Source organism: Cupressus sempervirens, chromosome 3, assembly GCF_028749045.1.
Source record: "Cupressus sempervirens isolate cs-2001-9-10 chromosome 3, ASM2874904v1, whole genome shotgun sequence".
Classification (NCBI taxonomy): Eukaryota; Viridiplantae; Streptophyta; class Pinopsida; order Cupressales; family Cupressaceae; genus Cupressus; species Cupressus sempervirens.
Window position 1 is genome coordinate 699,504,660 of NC_143120.1, and position 17,455 is coordinate 699,522,114.

The 17,455-nt window shown below is 37.0% G+C and overlaps 1 protein-coding gene and 1 long non-coding RNA gene across 3 annotated transcripts in view; both read right to left on the reverse strand.

Moving 5' to 3' along the window:
* Positions 1–17,455, reverse strand: part of LOC149568666 (membrane-associated progesterone-binding protein 4-like) — a 106,283-nt gene that overhangs the window by 27,528 nt on the left and 61,300 nt on the right. For both annotated transcript variants that reach the window (XM_089821546.1, XM_089821545.1), the window contains exon 7: positions 9,709–9,883. In XM_089821546.1, coding sequence (XP_089677672.1) covers positions 9,709–9,883 — 175 coding nt within the window. The remainder of the gene's footprint in view (positions 1–9,708; positions 9,884–17,455) is intronic.
* LOC149568667 (uncharacterized) lies at positions 1,325–9,693 on the reverse strand. Its single transcript, XR_016362610.1, has 2 exons — positions 9,328–9,693; positions 1,325–1,824 (listed from the first exon to the last, which is right to left on the reverse strand). It is a non-coding gene; the product is annotated as an uncharacterized LOC149568667 (long non-coding RNA).

Sequence of the window (17,455 nt, forward strand, 5' to 3'; positions counted from 1 at the left end):
TTTTCACTTTGCCAAGTCATCATCGAGTCACTACCGAGTCCGAGCTGGGTCACAAGTCAAGTTACCCTTGCCGAGTCTGAGCCGGGTCCGAGTCACGTTACTTTGGTTGAGCTTGAGGATGTGGTCCAGATATATGAGTATGAGACAGCACCAAGACTGGTTGGGGTTCCATTGGATGAGACTACGCTTCCTATGGAGCATGCTACTAAGAATCTAAGTCAAAAGGTTCAAGTTCGAGTTCGAGTTCGAGTTCGACAACTATGAACTTCGAATGAAGTTCGACAAGTTAAAAAAATTGGAAAAAATTCGACATAAAATTCGCCTTATGTAACTTTAAAAAAAATATAAGCTATTTATTATTATTATATGTTTATGAGTTTCATGCAAAAAGTTAATTACATGTTTATGAGTTTATTAATTATTATTATTATTATATATTTATGAATATATTTATTATTATTATTATTATATATTTATGAATTTATTTATTAGTATTATTATATGTCTAATTTATTTATTATTACAATGTTATTTATTATTAATGTTTATGTTTGATTAAAAAATAATAAAAATAATGTTATTATAAACTCTATTATTATATGAATCTCCAACTCAGCCCCTTATAATATAGTTTATACAAATCATTAAAAATAAAAATAAAACCTTATCATAAACTATTAAAATAATATAAACTATATTTATTATTATGTTTTCGTTTACAAATCATATTTTGTTATTATAATAGTAATAATGTTATCAATTATTTCAAACCTAAACTGATAAATGAAAAAGTTAAATGGAGTTCCGATAGACGACCTCAACCACGCTAGAGCAAACACAAACCCACTGTCGACCACGCTGGATGCAGCAAAACGGAGATGCATAAAAATGCAGACACAGTCGGAAATGTAGAACAATCGTCTTGTCATAGCCGAGGTAGCAGACACAATTGTTTTTGTGTAGCCGAGCTTCAAACTGTTGCACTTTTAGCAGATGAAAGCCATGGTTTCACAAGTTTTTTTCTAGAAATCCCTACAAAGCAATTCCGTATGAATTAATGAGGAACATGAATGAATTTTTAACATTGTTTATGGGTTCGCCGAATTTCGAACCTAGAGCCGAAAATTCGGCAAACCCTGTGACTAAGGTGAGAATGACAACTCTGATTTTGACGCCATGGTGGCAGAAGAATTGGAGCAACAGTCTGCTCCATTTTTCTATATTTTGTTATTTACGTTGAACTTGAACATGATGCTGAAACTTTATGGTAGCCCTCTAGCCTTTGGGCATATTTAGAATTCCATATTTCTGTGATATTGTTCACTGCTAAACTTATATTTTTGCTCACATATTGATATGCATATTGACAATTGACTGATTGAGTATTGAATAAGTTATTATTTCCTAGATGGCATTCAAATGTTGTAGTTAAGGTTCTATAATGTTTAAATGACATGCTTTGTACTTCATTTCATATGAATGACGTGTATTTGCAAATTTCAGTGTATATTTTAGATTTTCCTTGTATTTATAACCCTCCCCATTTGCTGCCCCTGCTCACCTCCCCCCATCCCCAAAATTGGCAAAACTTTTTGCTGTCCCTGGAAACCTGTGCCAGAAACTCAGAGGAACATAGCTAATTTCAATTACTTCAAAATTCTGCAAAGAATCATGCATTTGAATATATAAGTTCCTAGATGGAGGGTTCAAAATCTAGACTGTGAGGAATACAGCAGGTTGAAGATATATATTAACAAAGCTTGTGAGTTAGATTCCTATTGCATACCACTCAGATAGGATGCCTTTATGTTAAGTAGGTGAAAGCTTTACTGTAATATCCTCCCCTGATTTGAACTTTGACTTGTAGAAATTTAACTTAAGGAATATTGTCAAACACTTTGTATGCAAACTCATAAAGCTGATTTCCTCAATAAATTGTTTTCCAATGAGTAGATTTACGAACAACTATGAAGTGACATTAAAATGCATAATACACATCATAACATTTTCACAAACACTTGGCACACATTCAATAGTATATGAAAAATCTGGAAACTCTTTCAATCTGCTAATAAAGGGTGATTTTTAAATGTAGATGTGCACTTACAGCTGCCTTAAAAGCTGCAACAACTATTCAGACTTGTATTCAACAATTATTATGTAAAATATCAAAATTTGATAGAAGAAACTTGGAATTAGTTGCTGTAGTATTTTGCAGATGTAGTTGGCCAGCCCTCCAAACTTCTAATCAGCCGAAAAAACAAGTAAACTTGATACCAACACTGTTCACGCCGTACTGCAGCAAAATACTGTTCATGACGACTGTAGCAAAATACTGTTCATGCGGCACTATAGCAATAACTAACTTCAGATCTGCACCTCAAACCCTTGTAAATTTCTTTATGCAAACGCCCCAAATGAAACCCAGTGTGTTTCCTGAAGTGAAAACACCCTTGATCCTCCTGACTGTGTCTTCCAACAGCGAAGAGAATGCTAGCAAAGAGGGATTCCGTCCTCCAAGCCCGATAATCAGATATCCAGCAACATAACATTAATCTTCATCCAAGCATACAAAAAAAAAGCTCTTCCATTTCTTTTATAGTGTTCTCACAAGAGCTCAATCCTTCATTTTCTCAATGTGGGATAAAACATAACTCCCTTTGTGTACCTTATATCTCCAATGTGTTATAGAAATAAAGGGAACTCTTTTAATTTAAATATTTCCCACAAACTATAGTCTATGCATTAATAAAGTTACATATTTAAATTTAACTTTATAAAATGACTTTATCAATGCATAACAAATCTTATCAATGATAAATAAGTTTTCCTGTCGATTTTAAACAATTACCATCGACATACCACTGTGACTGAATGTTCGGCCATGTCCAAGATGACTTACTATAAATAGTAAGTATGCCCAAAGTTGCCCCAGAACCCCTCAGAAAGACCTGCAACTGAAACTGTCTAGGCCAAATGGCCTCTAAGCCCCTTTAATGTCCTAGTTAGCCTATGGGACTGTGGGGAAATAGGCTAACGACAACATCATGCTATGAATGCTAGAAAGGGGACATTACAGTCTGCCCTTCCCAAAATTGCTTGTCCTCAAGCAATTTCAGCTCTGGATGCTGCAATATCTGCTCATTTTCCCAAGTAGCATCCTCGACAGGTAGGTTCCTCCACTTCACTAGATAGTCCCTGATAGTCCTCCTGCGAAGCACCCTCTCCCTGGAGTCAAGTATGGCCTCGGGAACCAAGATAAGCTTTCCCTCATCATCAAGAGGTGGCAATACTACTGAAGGCACCACATTGTGACCCAATGCCTTCTTAAGGCGTGACACATGGAACACATTATGCACTTTACTGTCTGCAGGCAACTCCAACTCATAAGCTACTTCGCCCACTCTCCTGATTACTTTGAACGGTCCATAGTAGCGTGGTTTCAATATCTCTGCTCCACTCTTCTTGAGAGAGGACTGTCTATACGGTTGTAACATGAGGTACACCATATCTCCCACCTCAAAAGACCTCTCAACCCTGTGCTGATCAGCATATTGCTTCTGCTGATTTTGTGCTTTTTGCAAATTTTCCTTCAAGGATCGCATAATGTCCTGGCACTCCTGCAAAGTATCCTTGGCCTTAGGCACCTTACTATCCCCAAATAACAAATCCAAAAAATTAGGAGCATCATACCCGTACAGTGCCATAAAAGGGGACATTTGAATAGACATATGGAAAGAGGTATTATAACAATACTCCCCTAGATGTAGCCACTTCACCCAAGCCTTCTACTCTCCTGCAATGTAGTTTCAAAGGTACCCCTCAACCCATTTGTTCACTATCTCTGTCTGCCCATCAGTTTGGGGGTGGTAGCTGGTACTCGAAGTGAGCTCTGTTCCACATAACCTGAACAACTCCTGCCAAAAGTGGCTCATAAATCTGCTGTCTCTGTCACTGACTATGCTCCGTGGTATCCCATGTAGTCTGAATACCTCTCGAAAAAATAGTTCTGCTATTTGTGTTGCTGAATATGTAGACGAAATTGCAAAGAAATGTGCAAATTTCGTCAATCTGTCTACCACAACAAAGATACAATCCCGACCCTGTGCCTTGGGGAGGCCTATGATAAAATCCATGGAAATGCTATCCCACTTCTTCTCTGGTATGGGTAGGGGCTATAGTAAACCACCCGGAAAAGAATGTTCCTGTTTGTTCTGCTGACACACGGGGCATTCCCTCACAAACTAAAGCACCTCTGATTTGAGTCCTTTCCAAGTGAAGCGCTCTCTCACCTGTCGATATGTCTTAAAGAATCCGGGATGTCCTGCCAATGGTGAATCATGAAATGCCCTCAAAATCTTTTTCTTCATAGCAGACCCGGGTACTAAATAAATCCTTTCCTTGTAGATGATCAGATCATTTACGACAGTGTATCGACTATCTTGAATAGCTCCCTCAATAATGCTAGATGCCCAACTATCCTTAGCATATTCTGCCAAGATCATCTCTCTCCAATCATCCATGACTATCCCAATAGCAAGCAAATGATGCCTTCTAGATAAAGCATTTGCAACAATATTTTTCTTCCCTTTGACATAGGCTATGTCGAAATCATAGGCCTGTAATTTACTCACCCATTTCTGTTGCCTGTCATTAAGGTCCTTCTGTCCAAGGAAATGTTTCAAGCTATTATGATCTATTTTTACTGTGAACCGGCTTCCCACTAAGTACTGCTTGAACTTAGCTAGCGCGTGCATGATTGCTAGCATCTCTTTGTCGTAGATGTTGTAGGTTCTCTCCACACCTCGTAATTTTCTACTCTCATATGCGATGGGATGTTTGTCTTGCATGAGAACAGCTCCTATGCCCTCTCCCGAGGCATCACACTGCAGCTCAAAGGGCCTGGTGAAATCTGGAATGGCTAAAACAGGACATGTACTCATCAGCTCCTTAAACCTGTCAAAACAATCCTGAGCCCTCTCTGACCACTTGAAACTATCTTTCCGTGTCAAATCTGTAAGTGGTGCTACTATCTGTGAAAATCCCTTCACAAATTTGCGGTAGAACCCACAAAGCCCGAGAAATCCCTTGAGTTGTGAAGTGTTCCTCGATGGTGGCCAATCCAGAATGGCCCTAATCTTGTCTGGGTCAACCCGAACACTTCCTACACTAATAATATGCCCTAGATAGAGCAACTCTGTCATCCCAAACTCACATTTAATCATCTTGGCATATAATGACTCCCTCTCTAGAATACTGAGCACTGTATCAATATGCTTCAAATGTTCCTCCCAAGTACGGTTGTATATCAATATATCATCAAAACATATCAACACAAACTTCCTCAACTGATCTCTAAACACTCTATTCATACAGGACTGGAAAGTGGCAGGGGCATTTGTCAACCTAAAGGGCATGACTAACAACTCAAAATGTCCATAGTGGCATCTAAAAGTTGTCTTCTCCACATCCACCTCTCTAACCCGTATCTGATGGTAGCCGGATCTCAAATCAATCTTGGAGAAGTAGCATGCACCATGCAATTCATCAATAAGCTCATCGATGCGCGGGATAGGGTATCGGTTCTTGATTGTCTTCTTGTTTAGCTCCCTATAATCAAAGCACATCCTCATTGTACCATCCTTCTTCTTCACCAATACTACTGAAGAAGCGAAAGGACTTTTTCTTGGTCGTATGCGCCCCATGTCAATCAACTCCTTAATTGCCTTTTCTATTTCATCCTTACATCTCTTCAGATGGTGGTAAGGTGTGATGATAACTGGCTTAGCCCCTTCCTCTAATTCAATAACATGCTTGATTCCCCTATCCGAGGGTCTCCCTAGAGGTATCTCACCAAACACCTTAGTATGTTTGGTTATTATTTTTTGTACATCAGGTGGATACTCTTGTTTATGCTGCTCTGTCATCTCAGGCATTACTCTAAACTTTGCTGCCCACTGCACCTGATCATGTCTAAAGAAACTCTGCATCCGCTTGAGTGACACCACTCGAAGTCTCCCATCTGACAAACCTCTGAGCACTATCTTCTTACCATTTGCCTCAAACCTCATTTCCATTTTGTCAAGGTTAAATGTAAACTCTACCAGAGACTTCATCCAGTTCATCCCAAGCACCATATCCTGATCACCAATGTTGACCACAAAGAAATCTTCTGTCATGTCATAATCTCCCAAACGAAGCTACAAGTTGGAGATTTTCTTGGTACATTCAATTTTGAAGCCATCGACAACCATCACCTTAAATCACCTATGCTCCTCTGTATGTAGCCCTCTGCGTGTCACAAACTTCTCGTCAATGAAGTTATGTGTCGCCCCTGTCTCAATGAGTGCCACAACTCTCTGTCCATCCAAGGTTCCCCTAACTCTGAAAGTGACGGCCTCCTGTATACTTGACAACTGAGCTATCGTGCTATCACCGCGTGCTTCCTCCTGTGAAGAACTATCATCATCTCCATCTGATTCGGATGACTGCTTTGAATCTCCATCTACTGACTCTTCGGCTGAAAAGTACTCCATCTGCTTAGCTTTTGCTTTCAATGGACACTTATGTGACAAATCCCAAGGCTCCCTGCAATGAAAACAAAGCTTCTTCTTCCTAAGATCATTAAGTGTCTCATTGTCCAACCTCTTACTTTCCTCCTTAGCTGGCTGAACCTCTTTTTGAAAAGGTTTCCTGTCCTTATCTTTCTTTGAAGGGAAACTCTTTGCCTGGAATTTATTTTTTGAAGATGAAGAGGAATCCATGTCATGAGCTTTCTTAATGGCTTCCTGCAAAGTGGGAGGGTTGAGAGCTTTAATCCACCCTCTCAACGGATCAGCTAACCCATCCATAAATAGAACTAGTATCCTCTGTTGAGATACATCTGTTACTAACACTGCAAGTTTCTGAAACTCTGAAATGTATGTTTCCAATGATCCCCACTGTTTAAGCTGAGCTAACTCTTTGAAATGGAGTTCTGGATCCTTCCTATCAAAACGTTCAATCAGCCTCTCTGTAAACTCCACATATGAGGTAATGTGTGCATGTCCCATAGTGACCATACCATGATGCCACCACTCGTGTGCTAACCCATCCAGATGAATTGCTGCGTACTTAATAGCTTCTTCCCCGGGCATAGGGTTCAATTGAAAGTATGTGTCAAGCTTTTGAACCCAAGCTCTTGCTGTAGACTTTCCTAAGCCATCATAATATGGTAACTCAAGTCTCCCTACTTTCTTTCGTAGCTCATAGCTCTAGTTCCTGTCATGTCCACATGGCATATGTTTCATCCGCACATCCATATACTCCCTAAAGGTAATTGTAGCAGTAAAATCTGACCCTCCGGCTTCCCAATCTCTCCTCAACTGGTCCTGTATATCAGTAATCTGGGGCTCTAGTACGAGCTGCTCTGGAGCTCTAGGAGGAAATGTAGGAATCATGTGCCTTGAACTCACTGTCCTAGCTCGCTGGGGTGCATGACCAAAATTGTTCCCAACTTGTTCATCTCCATTATGTGTCCCATCCTAATCATTTCCATTCTGATTGTTACCATTCTGATTATTTCTTCCACCCATGTTAGCATTCAACCCCATTTGACGAGCCATCATCTGCATCATAAGATCCAATCTCTGATTCTGTTCCTGTGCCCTTTGTTCTGCTACTCGCTGACCCTGTACCAAGGTCTCTAATAACTGTAAGAATCTTTCCTCTCCAAGCTCTGGACCGGCATTTCCTCCTCCACCTAATCTTGTATTCTTGTCATCTCAGTCACCCATATTGTTGTCTTGATCAAAGAATACCTCCGCTGTGTCTGTATGACTGGATTCTATATCCCCCTATACGGATGAACTAGACTGTTTGCTTTGCAAGTCTGAACTCCTACTTTGTCTTGCTCTGGTATTGCAGAAATTATAAGGCCCCTGTCGCATGCTCAAACATAAATGCTCTGATTTTAGTGTTCTGACATTTCATCAAACACTTTCCCCTCTATCCGCCAGTTCCAAATTTCCTATGAGACCTCCACAGGATGGCAGGACTTATAGCTCTGATACCACTATACAATCCTCCCCTGATTTGAACTTTGACTTGTAGAAATTTAACTTAAGGAATATTGTCAAACACTTTGTATGCAAACTCATAAAGTTGATTTCCTCAATAAATTGCTTTCCAATGAGTAGATTTATGAACAACTATGAAGTGACATTAAAATGCATAATACACATCATAACATTTTCACAAACACTTGGCACACATTCAATAGTAAATGAAAAATTTGGAAACTCTTTCAATCTGCTAATAAAGGGTGATTTTTAAATGTAGATGTGCACTTACAGCTGCCTTAAAGGCTGCAACAACTATTCAGACTTGTATTCAACAATTATTATGCAAAATATCAAAATTTGACAAAAGAAACCTGGAATTAGTTGCCGTAGTATTTTGCAGATGTAGTCGGCCAGCCCTCCAAACTTCTAATCAGCCGGAAAAACAAGTAAACTTGATACCAACACTGTTCACGCTGTACTGTAGCAAAATAATGTTCATGCCGACTGTAGCAAAATAATGTTCATGCCGACTGTAGCAAAATACTGTTCATGCAGCACTATAGTAATAACTAACTTCAGATCTGCACCTCAAACCCTTGTAAATTTCTTCATGCAAACGCCCCAAATGAAACCCAGTGTGTTTCCTAAAGTGAAAACACCCTTGATCCTCCTGACTGTGTCTTCCAACAGTGAAGAGAATGCTAGCAAAGAGGGATTCTGTCCTCCAAGCCCGATAATCAGATATCCAGCAACATAACATTAATCTTCATCCAAGCATACAAAAAAAAAGCTCTTCCATTTCTTTTATAGTGTTCTCACAAGAGCTCAATCCTTCATTTTCTCAATGTGGGATAAAACATAACTCCCTTTATGTACCTTATGTCTCCAATGTGTTATAAAAATAAAGGGAACTCTTTTAATTTAAATATTTCCCACAAACTATAGTCTATGCATTAATAAAGTTAAATATTTAAATTTAACTTTATAAAATGGCTTTATCAATGCATAACAAATCTTATCAATGATAAATAAGTTTTCCTGTTGATTTTAAACAATTATCATCGACATACCACTGTGACTGAATGTCCGGCCATGTCCAAGATGACTTACTATAAATAGTAAGTATGCCCAAAGTTGCCCCAGAACCCCTCAGAAAGACTTGCAACTGAAACCGTCTAGGCCAAATGGCCTCTAAGCCCCTTTAATGTCCTAGTTAGCCTACGGGACTGTGGGGAAATAGGCTAACGACAAAATCATGCTATGAATGCTAGAAAGGGGACATTACATTTACAAAATTTTTGAGTAGATTTTTTTTTGATTTTGTAAATTTGATCCATGTGGTTTTTAGTCATCTCCAAGGACCTTAATCAGCAGTCATTATGTTAATGAAATTACTCCTCATTTATGTAGGTAATACTTACTAAGGCAAGGGGACATATTTAGTAAACCAAGCACGTTCAAGTGTTCGCTAGTCTGGGTGAGGAATGGTGAATGCATTCGATGTTTTGCGATTGTCACCCTCTATGTTTAAAGAATAATACATATAATAATCTTCACAAATCATAAAACATAAATGCAAACAGGATTTCACTGTTCATGATAATGTTATAAGTACAAAACGATGTTTTATTAATTTTCAAATTTAAAAAAACTGAAGATGTCTCACCTTGCCTCCATTTTGCTCACTCCATCTAGAATTGCAGCTTGCCAACTTCTCTTCAAATGCCTTTTTTTTTTCCAAGAGTTGACTGCCGCGGGCAGCCTTTGCTTCCACTCCTTTAAGCTCTTTTGTTGGTTTACCCTCGCGGTTATAGTAACGACCAACCAGATTACCAACATATCTACATAACCAGGGAAAAAAGGAATGATAAATCTTATTTGCATATTCCATATGACAATACATGACAGTTCAACTTTATTCAGCTTGTAAACAGCCCATTTCCAGTCTCTACATTGCCAACTCTTTGAGTAGAGTCACAAACTCAAAACATGGATGATATTGCTTTATATAGTACTGTTTATTAGGGAAAAAATATCTTATTTGAAAACAATGTTAAACTTCAACATGTTAGCCAAGGCCATCTATATATTCTTGAGAATCCTTTTAAACTTAGCAAAGTCATCAGTAATAGCTGCAGGAAGAACTTCAAGCATTGGCTATTTACAATAGCCAATATTCTACAATGCTAAGAATAAGAACTCACATGTTCCTCGATGTTCTGTAACAAATAACAATAATATACCATCATATTTGGTTTCAATATGCAAGTTGACAGTAGAGGCAATCTATCTATTCACTCCCTTCACAAAAAACGGGAATGAGAATTTGAGAAAAAAAATAAGCAAGGGAGCATCTTCATTTAATTAATCTGATACATAGCTATGATTAGAGTTCAAGTCTTTGTAGCAGAAATCACAATTTCTCGCCACTCAGCCAGTTTTACAATTTTTCCAGTCAGAAAATCATGATATTCCATAAAATTTATCCATGCTGGTTTTCCAATCTTCTTGCACTTATCCAGTTTATTTATTTAGTAAATAAAGTCATTGCTTGTTTTGATGACCTAATGTTTGATTTCTATCTTAGAATGTCTTGAATAGATCTCACTAGGATAAGAAAAAAGAATAGCCAAATCCTAAAATAGCTATATTATTAGATTGACAAATAATATTATTAGCAATTGCACAGTTTGTACAGCTTAACATTGCTCAAGTTTGCAACACTAAGGATGCCAATTAGATGGACTTCCACTTCTGATATTTGTTGTGAAACCCTTGATTATCCAAGAGAATCCAAACATGATTACCAAATTGAAAAAGATGAGGAAATTGGTGATCATGTAGTGCCTCAAATTTGCTCTGAATTCAGTAGAAGCCTATCCAGAAAATCTGTGCTAATCTTAGCCAAACTTTGCATAAAGGTAGAAGCTTTGTCTTGTTATTTTTGCAAGGACGTATCTACAGCTGGAAGAGCAACCAGATTTCAAAAGAAAATAACCTATGGAAATATGAGAAGCTAACTTATAGCTATGCAGTACAAGTAGATCTTTCACATGCGCAAGAAAACTTTTCAAACATGACATTTCTCATTGAAACATTCACTAGAATTGTGTGCTATGCACCACTTGCTAGACTTCAATAACTCTTTTGCCCCTTTTCATGCTGTATTCTTCATCGAAATATAGATTACTTTCTTTGCTTCAAATTCCGCTTGAATCCAGACTTAGAAAATATTATTCTATGACTTGCCATAGGACTTTCTAAGTGAGATTTTGATTGGTGCCTTTCCTTGCTTCAAATTCTGTTTGGATCCATGTTGGTTGGGGTATAGAATCTCAACCTTAACCTACACTTCAAATGACATTTGTTTCGACTTGTGAATACTTGGCAATACAACTGTTTAATATATCAATTTTTTTGTACTTAGGTTGGTTCACACCTTGGCAAAAATGTGAAAAATTGACATAGTGTCCCTCCTTATTTCCAATAAGATAACATGTTTCTTTCAAACCTCTACAAAACTGTTTTCAATGTCATCCTCATGGCTCGTGCATTAGTTATGCCACCATTTTGTAACAAACAAGGAGACTCTAAGGGGTGCAAACAATACATTTTCTAAATCAAAAAAGTGCTTTAAAACAAAGTATGAACCATAGATCAAAATATCGCTGACTAGTGGCAGAATTCTCGGCTTCTTACAAGAAGTTTTCCAAAACAAGAAAACTTATAGTTTTCACACTAAAAGTTTCTGCCAAAAAGTCCGAAAAATCTCATGAGAAGTTGCATACTTCTCCCTATAACTTGCGAAAATCTCATGGGGGGAACCAGTAAAAGTGGGACACCCAACAAGTTACCATTTAGTGGCCCATTTTACAATTTGCAGCCTTTGGAGGAGAGAAGAGTTTTGGTGGAGAAAAATAATCATTGGCATCCTTGTAGATTGATTGCAAGTGAATTTGAAGTGGATTCGAAGCAAATTCGAAGAGATTTCTCAAGCAAATCTAGAATCGGAGGGGTTTTGCACCGGGATTTGATGACATTCAAAAGGAGGGCAGTAAGAGTGAGGACACTGAGAGTGAGGACACAGATGATGAAGAGTCATTGCCAGTGCCAACACTAGCTACATCCAAGTTTGATAGCCACAGGCACAGGCACAATGGACTGTTAGGGCTTGACCCCCTCCCACTCCCATAGATTTTACTAGAGCTACTAGGAAGGGGAAGACGAAGTGGTAAACTAGTTTTATATTGTACTTGAGATTTGTATTTGCTTATCTTTTTACAAAGACAATTTACTAGTTTTAGTTTATTTCAAAGTTCAAAGTCTCTGACTATGGCTGCCAGCCATCGACATTCCACATGAGGATGTGGTTTTTTTATATATTGCATTTGTTACATCCAAAATTTTGACCTAATTTAAATTTATTTATAGCCGTTAAATTGAATGGATTTTCTTTCATAATCATGTGAAAAGAGTAGTTAAATATATCCATTGTATTCATTATGTTAACCGTTTAATGATGATGGTCATTATCCATTGTTTGTCATATGATGATTAGCAATTGCTTGGTTTTGGAATTATGGTTAATAATTAAATTTCTTATCTAAATTAAATGTTATTATGAATTTATCATAGAACTTGTTATTATCATGGAAAACGTTGCACGAGTGGTTGCAAGAGAAGATGAAGGAGAGAAGCATTGCTAAACGGGATCAATGGAATGGGATACTAACTTAGTCCAATTATCGGGTCAACAGGTATGACCTTTAACTGTCTTGGTAAGGACCTAGCGACTTGAAAATTAGGATATAATCGATGGACACTAATGAGCTATTAAATAAACATTTAAAATACTAGTTATTTTTAATCAATTTAAAATAATGAGTACCTCAAATGGCTTTTGATTGGATTTTACACCACATCATTATAATGTATATTTATGTATATGCACATAGATATAGAAATAAATGTGACAACATAATATTATTTTTATACAAGATTTTATCTAATACGTACATTTAAATACATATACAAGAAGATAAAATAATCTTCCAAATAAAGTGTGTATATAGATATACATAATAATAGATACGACCTTGGGTAAAATATATAATATGGTGCCAACTCATAAATACATCTACGTGCAAGTGATAAATATATTTTAAATTATCCTTGATTTATAACCTTCAAATATTTTCCAATATTTATTCAATTTCTTGCTAGAAACCAAAATGCACATTTGGCATATTATATTGGCGTCCAAGAAGCCAAGTCCTTTATAAGTTATGGCTTCTTGGAAGCCAAAAGGTTTATCAAATACCTCTTTAAATTATGAAAGCCGTAAGAGGCCAAGGAGTCTCATTCCTCACGACATACCTCTACAATATTTCTTATGGTGGATTCCTCTGAAATTTTATTTTCATTCTTTCCCTACTGCCACGATAACTTTCCTTTCATTTATATTTTCCTTGCTTGAGTACGTGACTGCGTCCAGAGTTCTTTCTGTGAAGGAGCTGATTCATAGCGTCTAGCCAAGACTCAATTACTTTCTGAATTTTACCAAGTTGTGTGGTTGCCCCCATATCCCAATGATTACAATATGTTTTTACCAGATACAATGCATTTTTTTTGAAATTACAGCAGTAAGATACAGTTCCAGAATATGCCATAAGTCATCTTTGTTTAATATCATCGATTAGTTCCTCTTTAGGACAAAACTTCTTATGATGAGTCAAGACCAAGTATCCATGACATGATATCATATCTTTATTCTACTACTGAATATCAAAATCAAGTGGTATTTATTCTACAAGTCTTAAAAGTTATATTTCTCAGGTCACAGAAATGTGATATGCTGGAAACATATAATATTCTTATATCAGTTGAGGATCAATAGAAAGAGCTGGTTGCTCTAAGATTCAAACGCCTGGGACTCACCCGGCTATATAGCCAAGGAAGAGGTAAAGAGGTGAAATAGAAATCTGCATTAACAAGGAATAAAAATCAGACATGACATAACAATTCTAAATTATTTGAAAAAAGAAAATCATTTAATAGCTCATGCATGTTCATACTTATTGTTCTCCTGTTCTCAAGTCGAGCAGTGGTGATCGGATAATTGAACCCATCGGAAAACCTTGGCCAAGGTCGTTAAAGGCATGTTTGTCATCTATGATCACTTGATGTCAGTAGTGCCAGTTATTCAGACATGTCTGTCCATAACTGTGCGGACATTCTAAACACCGGAACGCTCAAGTGGTTGGACTAAAACTATCCCGAGCTTGATCGCGGGGTAGGGAGGGTCTTGATTGTGTGGGGATGAATATGGTTCGAAGTTGGGAGGTTAAGTCTAAGTCAATGCTTCTCCTCTTACCAAAAGCCAAGGCTTGCACAACTAATTAAAGACTCACCAGTCACTTCTCGTATGTTCCTCTTTTTATTTCATGTTATGTATTTACTTTACTTGTATGCAAGGAAAGATAGTACATCGTTATTTCAGTTATTTCAGTTGATAGTTATTATAGTTATTTTAGTTGATCATTATTACAGTTATTTCAATTGATCATTATTACAATTATTTCAGTTGATCATTATTGCAGTTATTTCAATTGATCGTTACTACAGTTATTTCAGTTGGTTTTCTTATCTCAATTAATTGTTAGTAGTTAAAATCATTTAATGTCTCAAGAAAAGGAATTCAAGATATTTTGTTTCAATAACTAGTTGAGGAAAACTCTTTCTAGTTCTCCTTTATTTTGTTATGAAAATCCGTTTGTTACAGCATTTATAAATATCTAGATCAGCTTGTTTGGTTTGTTTACTCATTTACTAACTCATTAGATGCATCTCCTTATTGAAATTTGCAAAAAAATGCATTTCTAATTAAATTTAAGTCATTTTTTGAAATTCCCAATGTTTTCCCGAGATGTTACTGATAGTGAATATAACATGAGACAAAAGCATTCCCACTGCACCACAAGTCAAAGTTACAAACTTTCATATATCACTCAAAATGAGAAATATGGCTTAAATATTTACAAGACGTGTCAATGGCCCCCCTTAACCCATCCCAAGTGATACAAGTGTGAATGTGGTATTGTTGGCGACTAAAAAAACATCTACTGAATTTTGTGATTCAAATTGTTTTGGCTGTCATTGTCAAGGAGAAACTCTACCACTTACTATATGATTGAAAGACATAAGTGCAATAAAATTCCTATTGTTGACAAAATATTCCTGAACTTTGTAAAGCAAGTTGAGGATTAGAAGCCTTGTGACTCATTACCTTAGTATCAAATCCTTTCATCAAAGAGTATGCTTGGCAAGAGAGTTCTATACCTTATTTGTATTGAGGACATGACATACAATGGTGGAATGTTTGATGTAGTAGCAATAGGCACAATATTTCTTTCCATAGCTAGAAAAAGGAGTTGAATCCTTTATGGATCCATTTGGTTAAGTATAACCATTCCTGGATGATGACAAGACAGTTCAAAAGGTGTTGGAAGGGTCAAACGATGAAAACTAACTCTTTCTTTAAACAGAAAACTTGGCATCAGTAGTGCCTCTTGTTACTTAATTTGACACCTTCTAAAGCAAGCAGAAAAGACTCATCCAAGTGATGGAAGAAAGCTCTTGAATTCTATTGCAAAGGAGAAAAAGAATCACAAGACGAATTTGATGCAAAGCACCTTGTCAGTTTTGTCCTCCTACAGCTTAGTTCAAAAGGAACTGAATTATTCGAGAAATACTTTGACCAATAGACAAGATGCATAGTGAAGATGAGGCTAACATGCTAGTACATCTTCCTTGTGACCAAGGTAATAAAATCGGCCTCCTATTTTAATATCTATTCAACTATCAATTTTTTATTTGATTCTCTACCTCTAGAAGTTGGACAAACATTGCCACCACGTGAGATATTGATAGTTCTTAAGCCCTTCATAATGAAAACGTATGCATAAAATAGGTTGACATAATCAAAGTTGTGTGGCATTAATAGAGAAATTAAGACCACACAATACACCCACATGTTCAAGGAGAGGCCCTAAATCTAATTGTATAGATGACATATGTTGCAAGTTTCGTGACTGCATTGTAAGCCGATTGAAGTCACAAATCCTCAAGATCACTTACACACCAAATGTAGCCATGTCAAATGTCTCTCTTTGACCCATCACAAGTGGTGCAAATGTGAATGCACTATAATTGACAACTAAAGTTCCTCTAGCAACTGTGGTGAATCAAGACCTTTTTGTTTCCATTTTCATAAAGAAACTCATTTTTTATTAGAAGATGAGCTATAAAAGTTTTCCTATTGTTGATGTTACATTGTGGTGACTAATCAGGAAAGTACTGTACATCATAAATTCTTTGGGGCTTGGGGCCTCGCCCTAGGAAAAAAATTTGGGCCCTATTTTATCAGGATTTTGGGCCGACATGTAATTATTAATTATAACCCTAAAGTGGTTTAATACTTGTATAAAAAGGGCTTAGGTTTAGGGATTATTTTATAAGATGATGCGAAAATTGGTTCTTACGGCGGTATTGAGCTGTAAGGGATTACTGATTGTAATCAGGTTGTAATCACTGGATCGTAAAAATATTGGACTTGATATTTGGTGGACGTAGCCCAGGGTTTGGGTGAACCACGTTAAATCTTGGTGTCTTGCGTTCTTTTCTGTGTGATCTATTATTTTCTGATATTGGTTATATTTGCATGTAATTGTTATTTTTGTCCATGGTTTAATTCTAACAATTGACAAAATAGCAGTGTTCCAGGGGGAGACATATCCCCACCAAAGCCTATTGTTTGTAATATGGGGGGATGTCGTCTCGAGATCCCTAGCCGCACCACTTGTCAACCACCATCCTTGGGACATTATGGGGGAAGTTTGGGCATTCACCGTTAATGACTACTCTTTTGAATGTGTTTTAAAAATATATTTTTTACTTTGTTTTCTTGTTCTATGTGAACCCCAAGTCGATGTGAAGCCCATATAAGGCCTTCCAAGCGTACAAAAGGCCCTCAAAACTTCATTTCAAAAGCTCAGAAAAAGCATGATTGGAGTGAAAGAATTGATTGCAAGTAAAAGAGGAGTGAGAAGGAGCAAGAAGAAGAATAGAAGGAAGATTTTTCACCTTGTTATGGAGATTTTTCAACCAAAAGGTAGAGTTTTTAAGTGATTTTTGTTTTCAATGAAAACCAGGGATTCACACCCACCAAAACCTCGAATTAAATGCCCTCAAATATCCCTGCACAGGGTACATGGAGTACCCTAGTACCCCCACCTCCACCATTCCACAACCATGTTGCCACTAGGACGGGTACTCAAATATATAAATGTATTTTGATTTTGAATGTTGTTATTAGGTATGTACTATGTTACTATGTTGAATGTTCAATGGTTTTG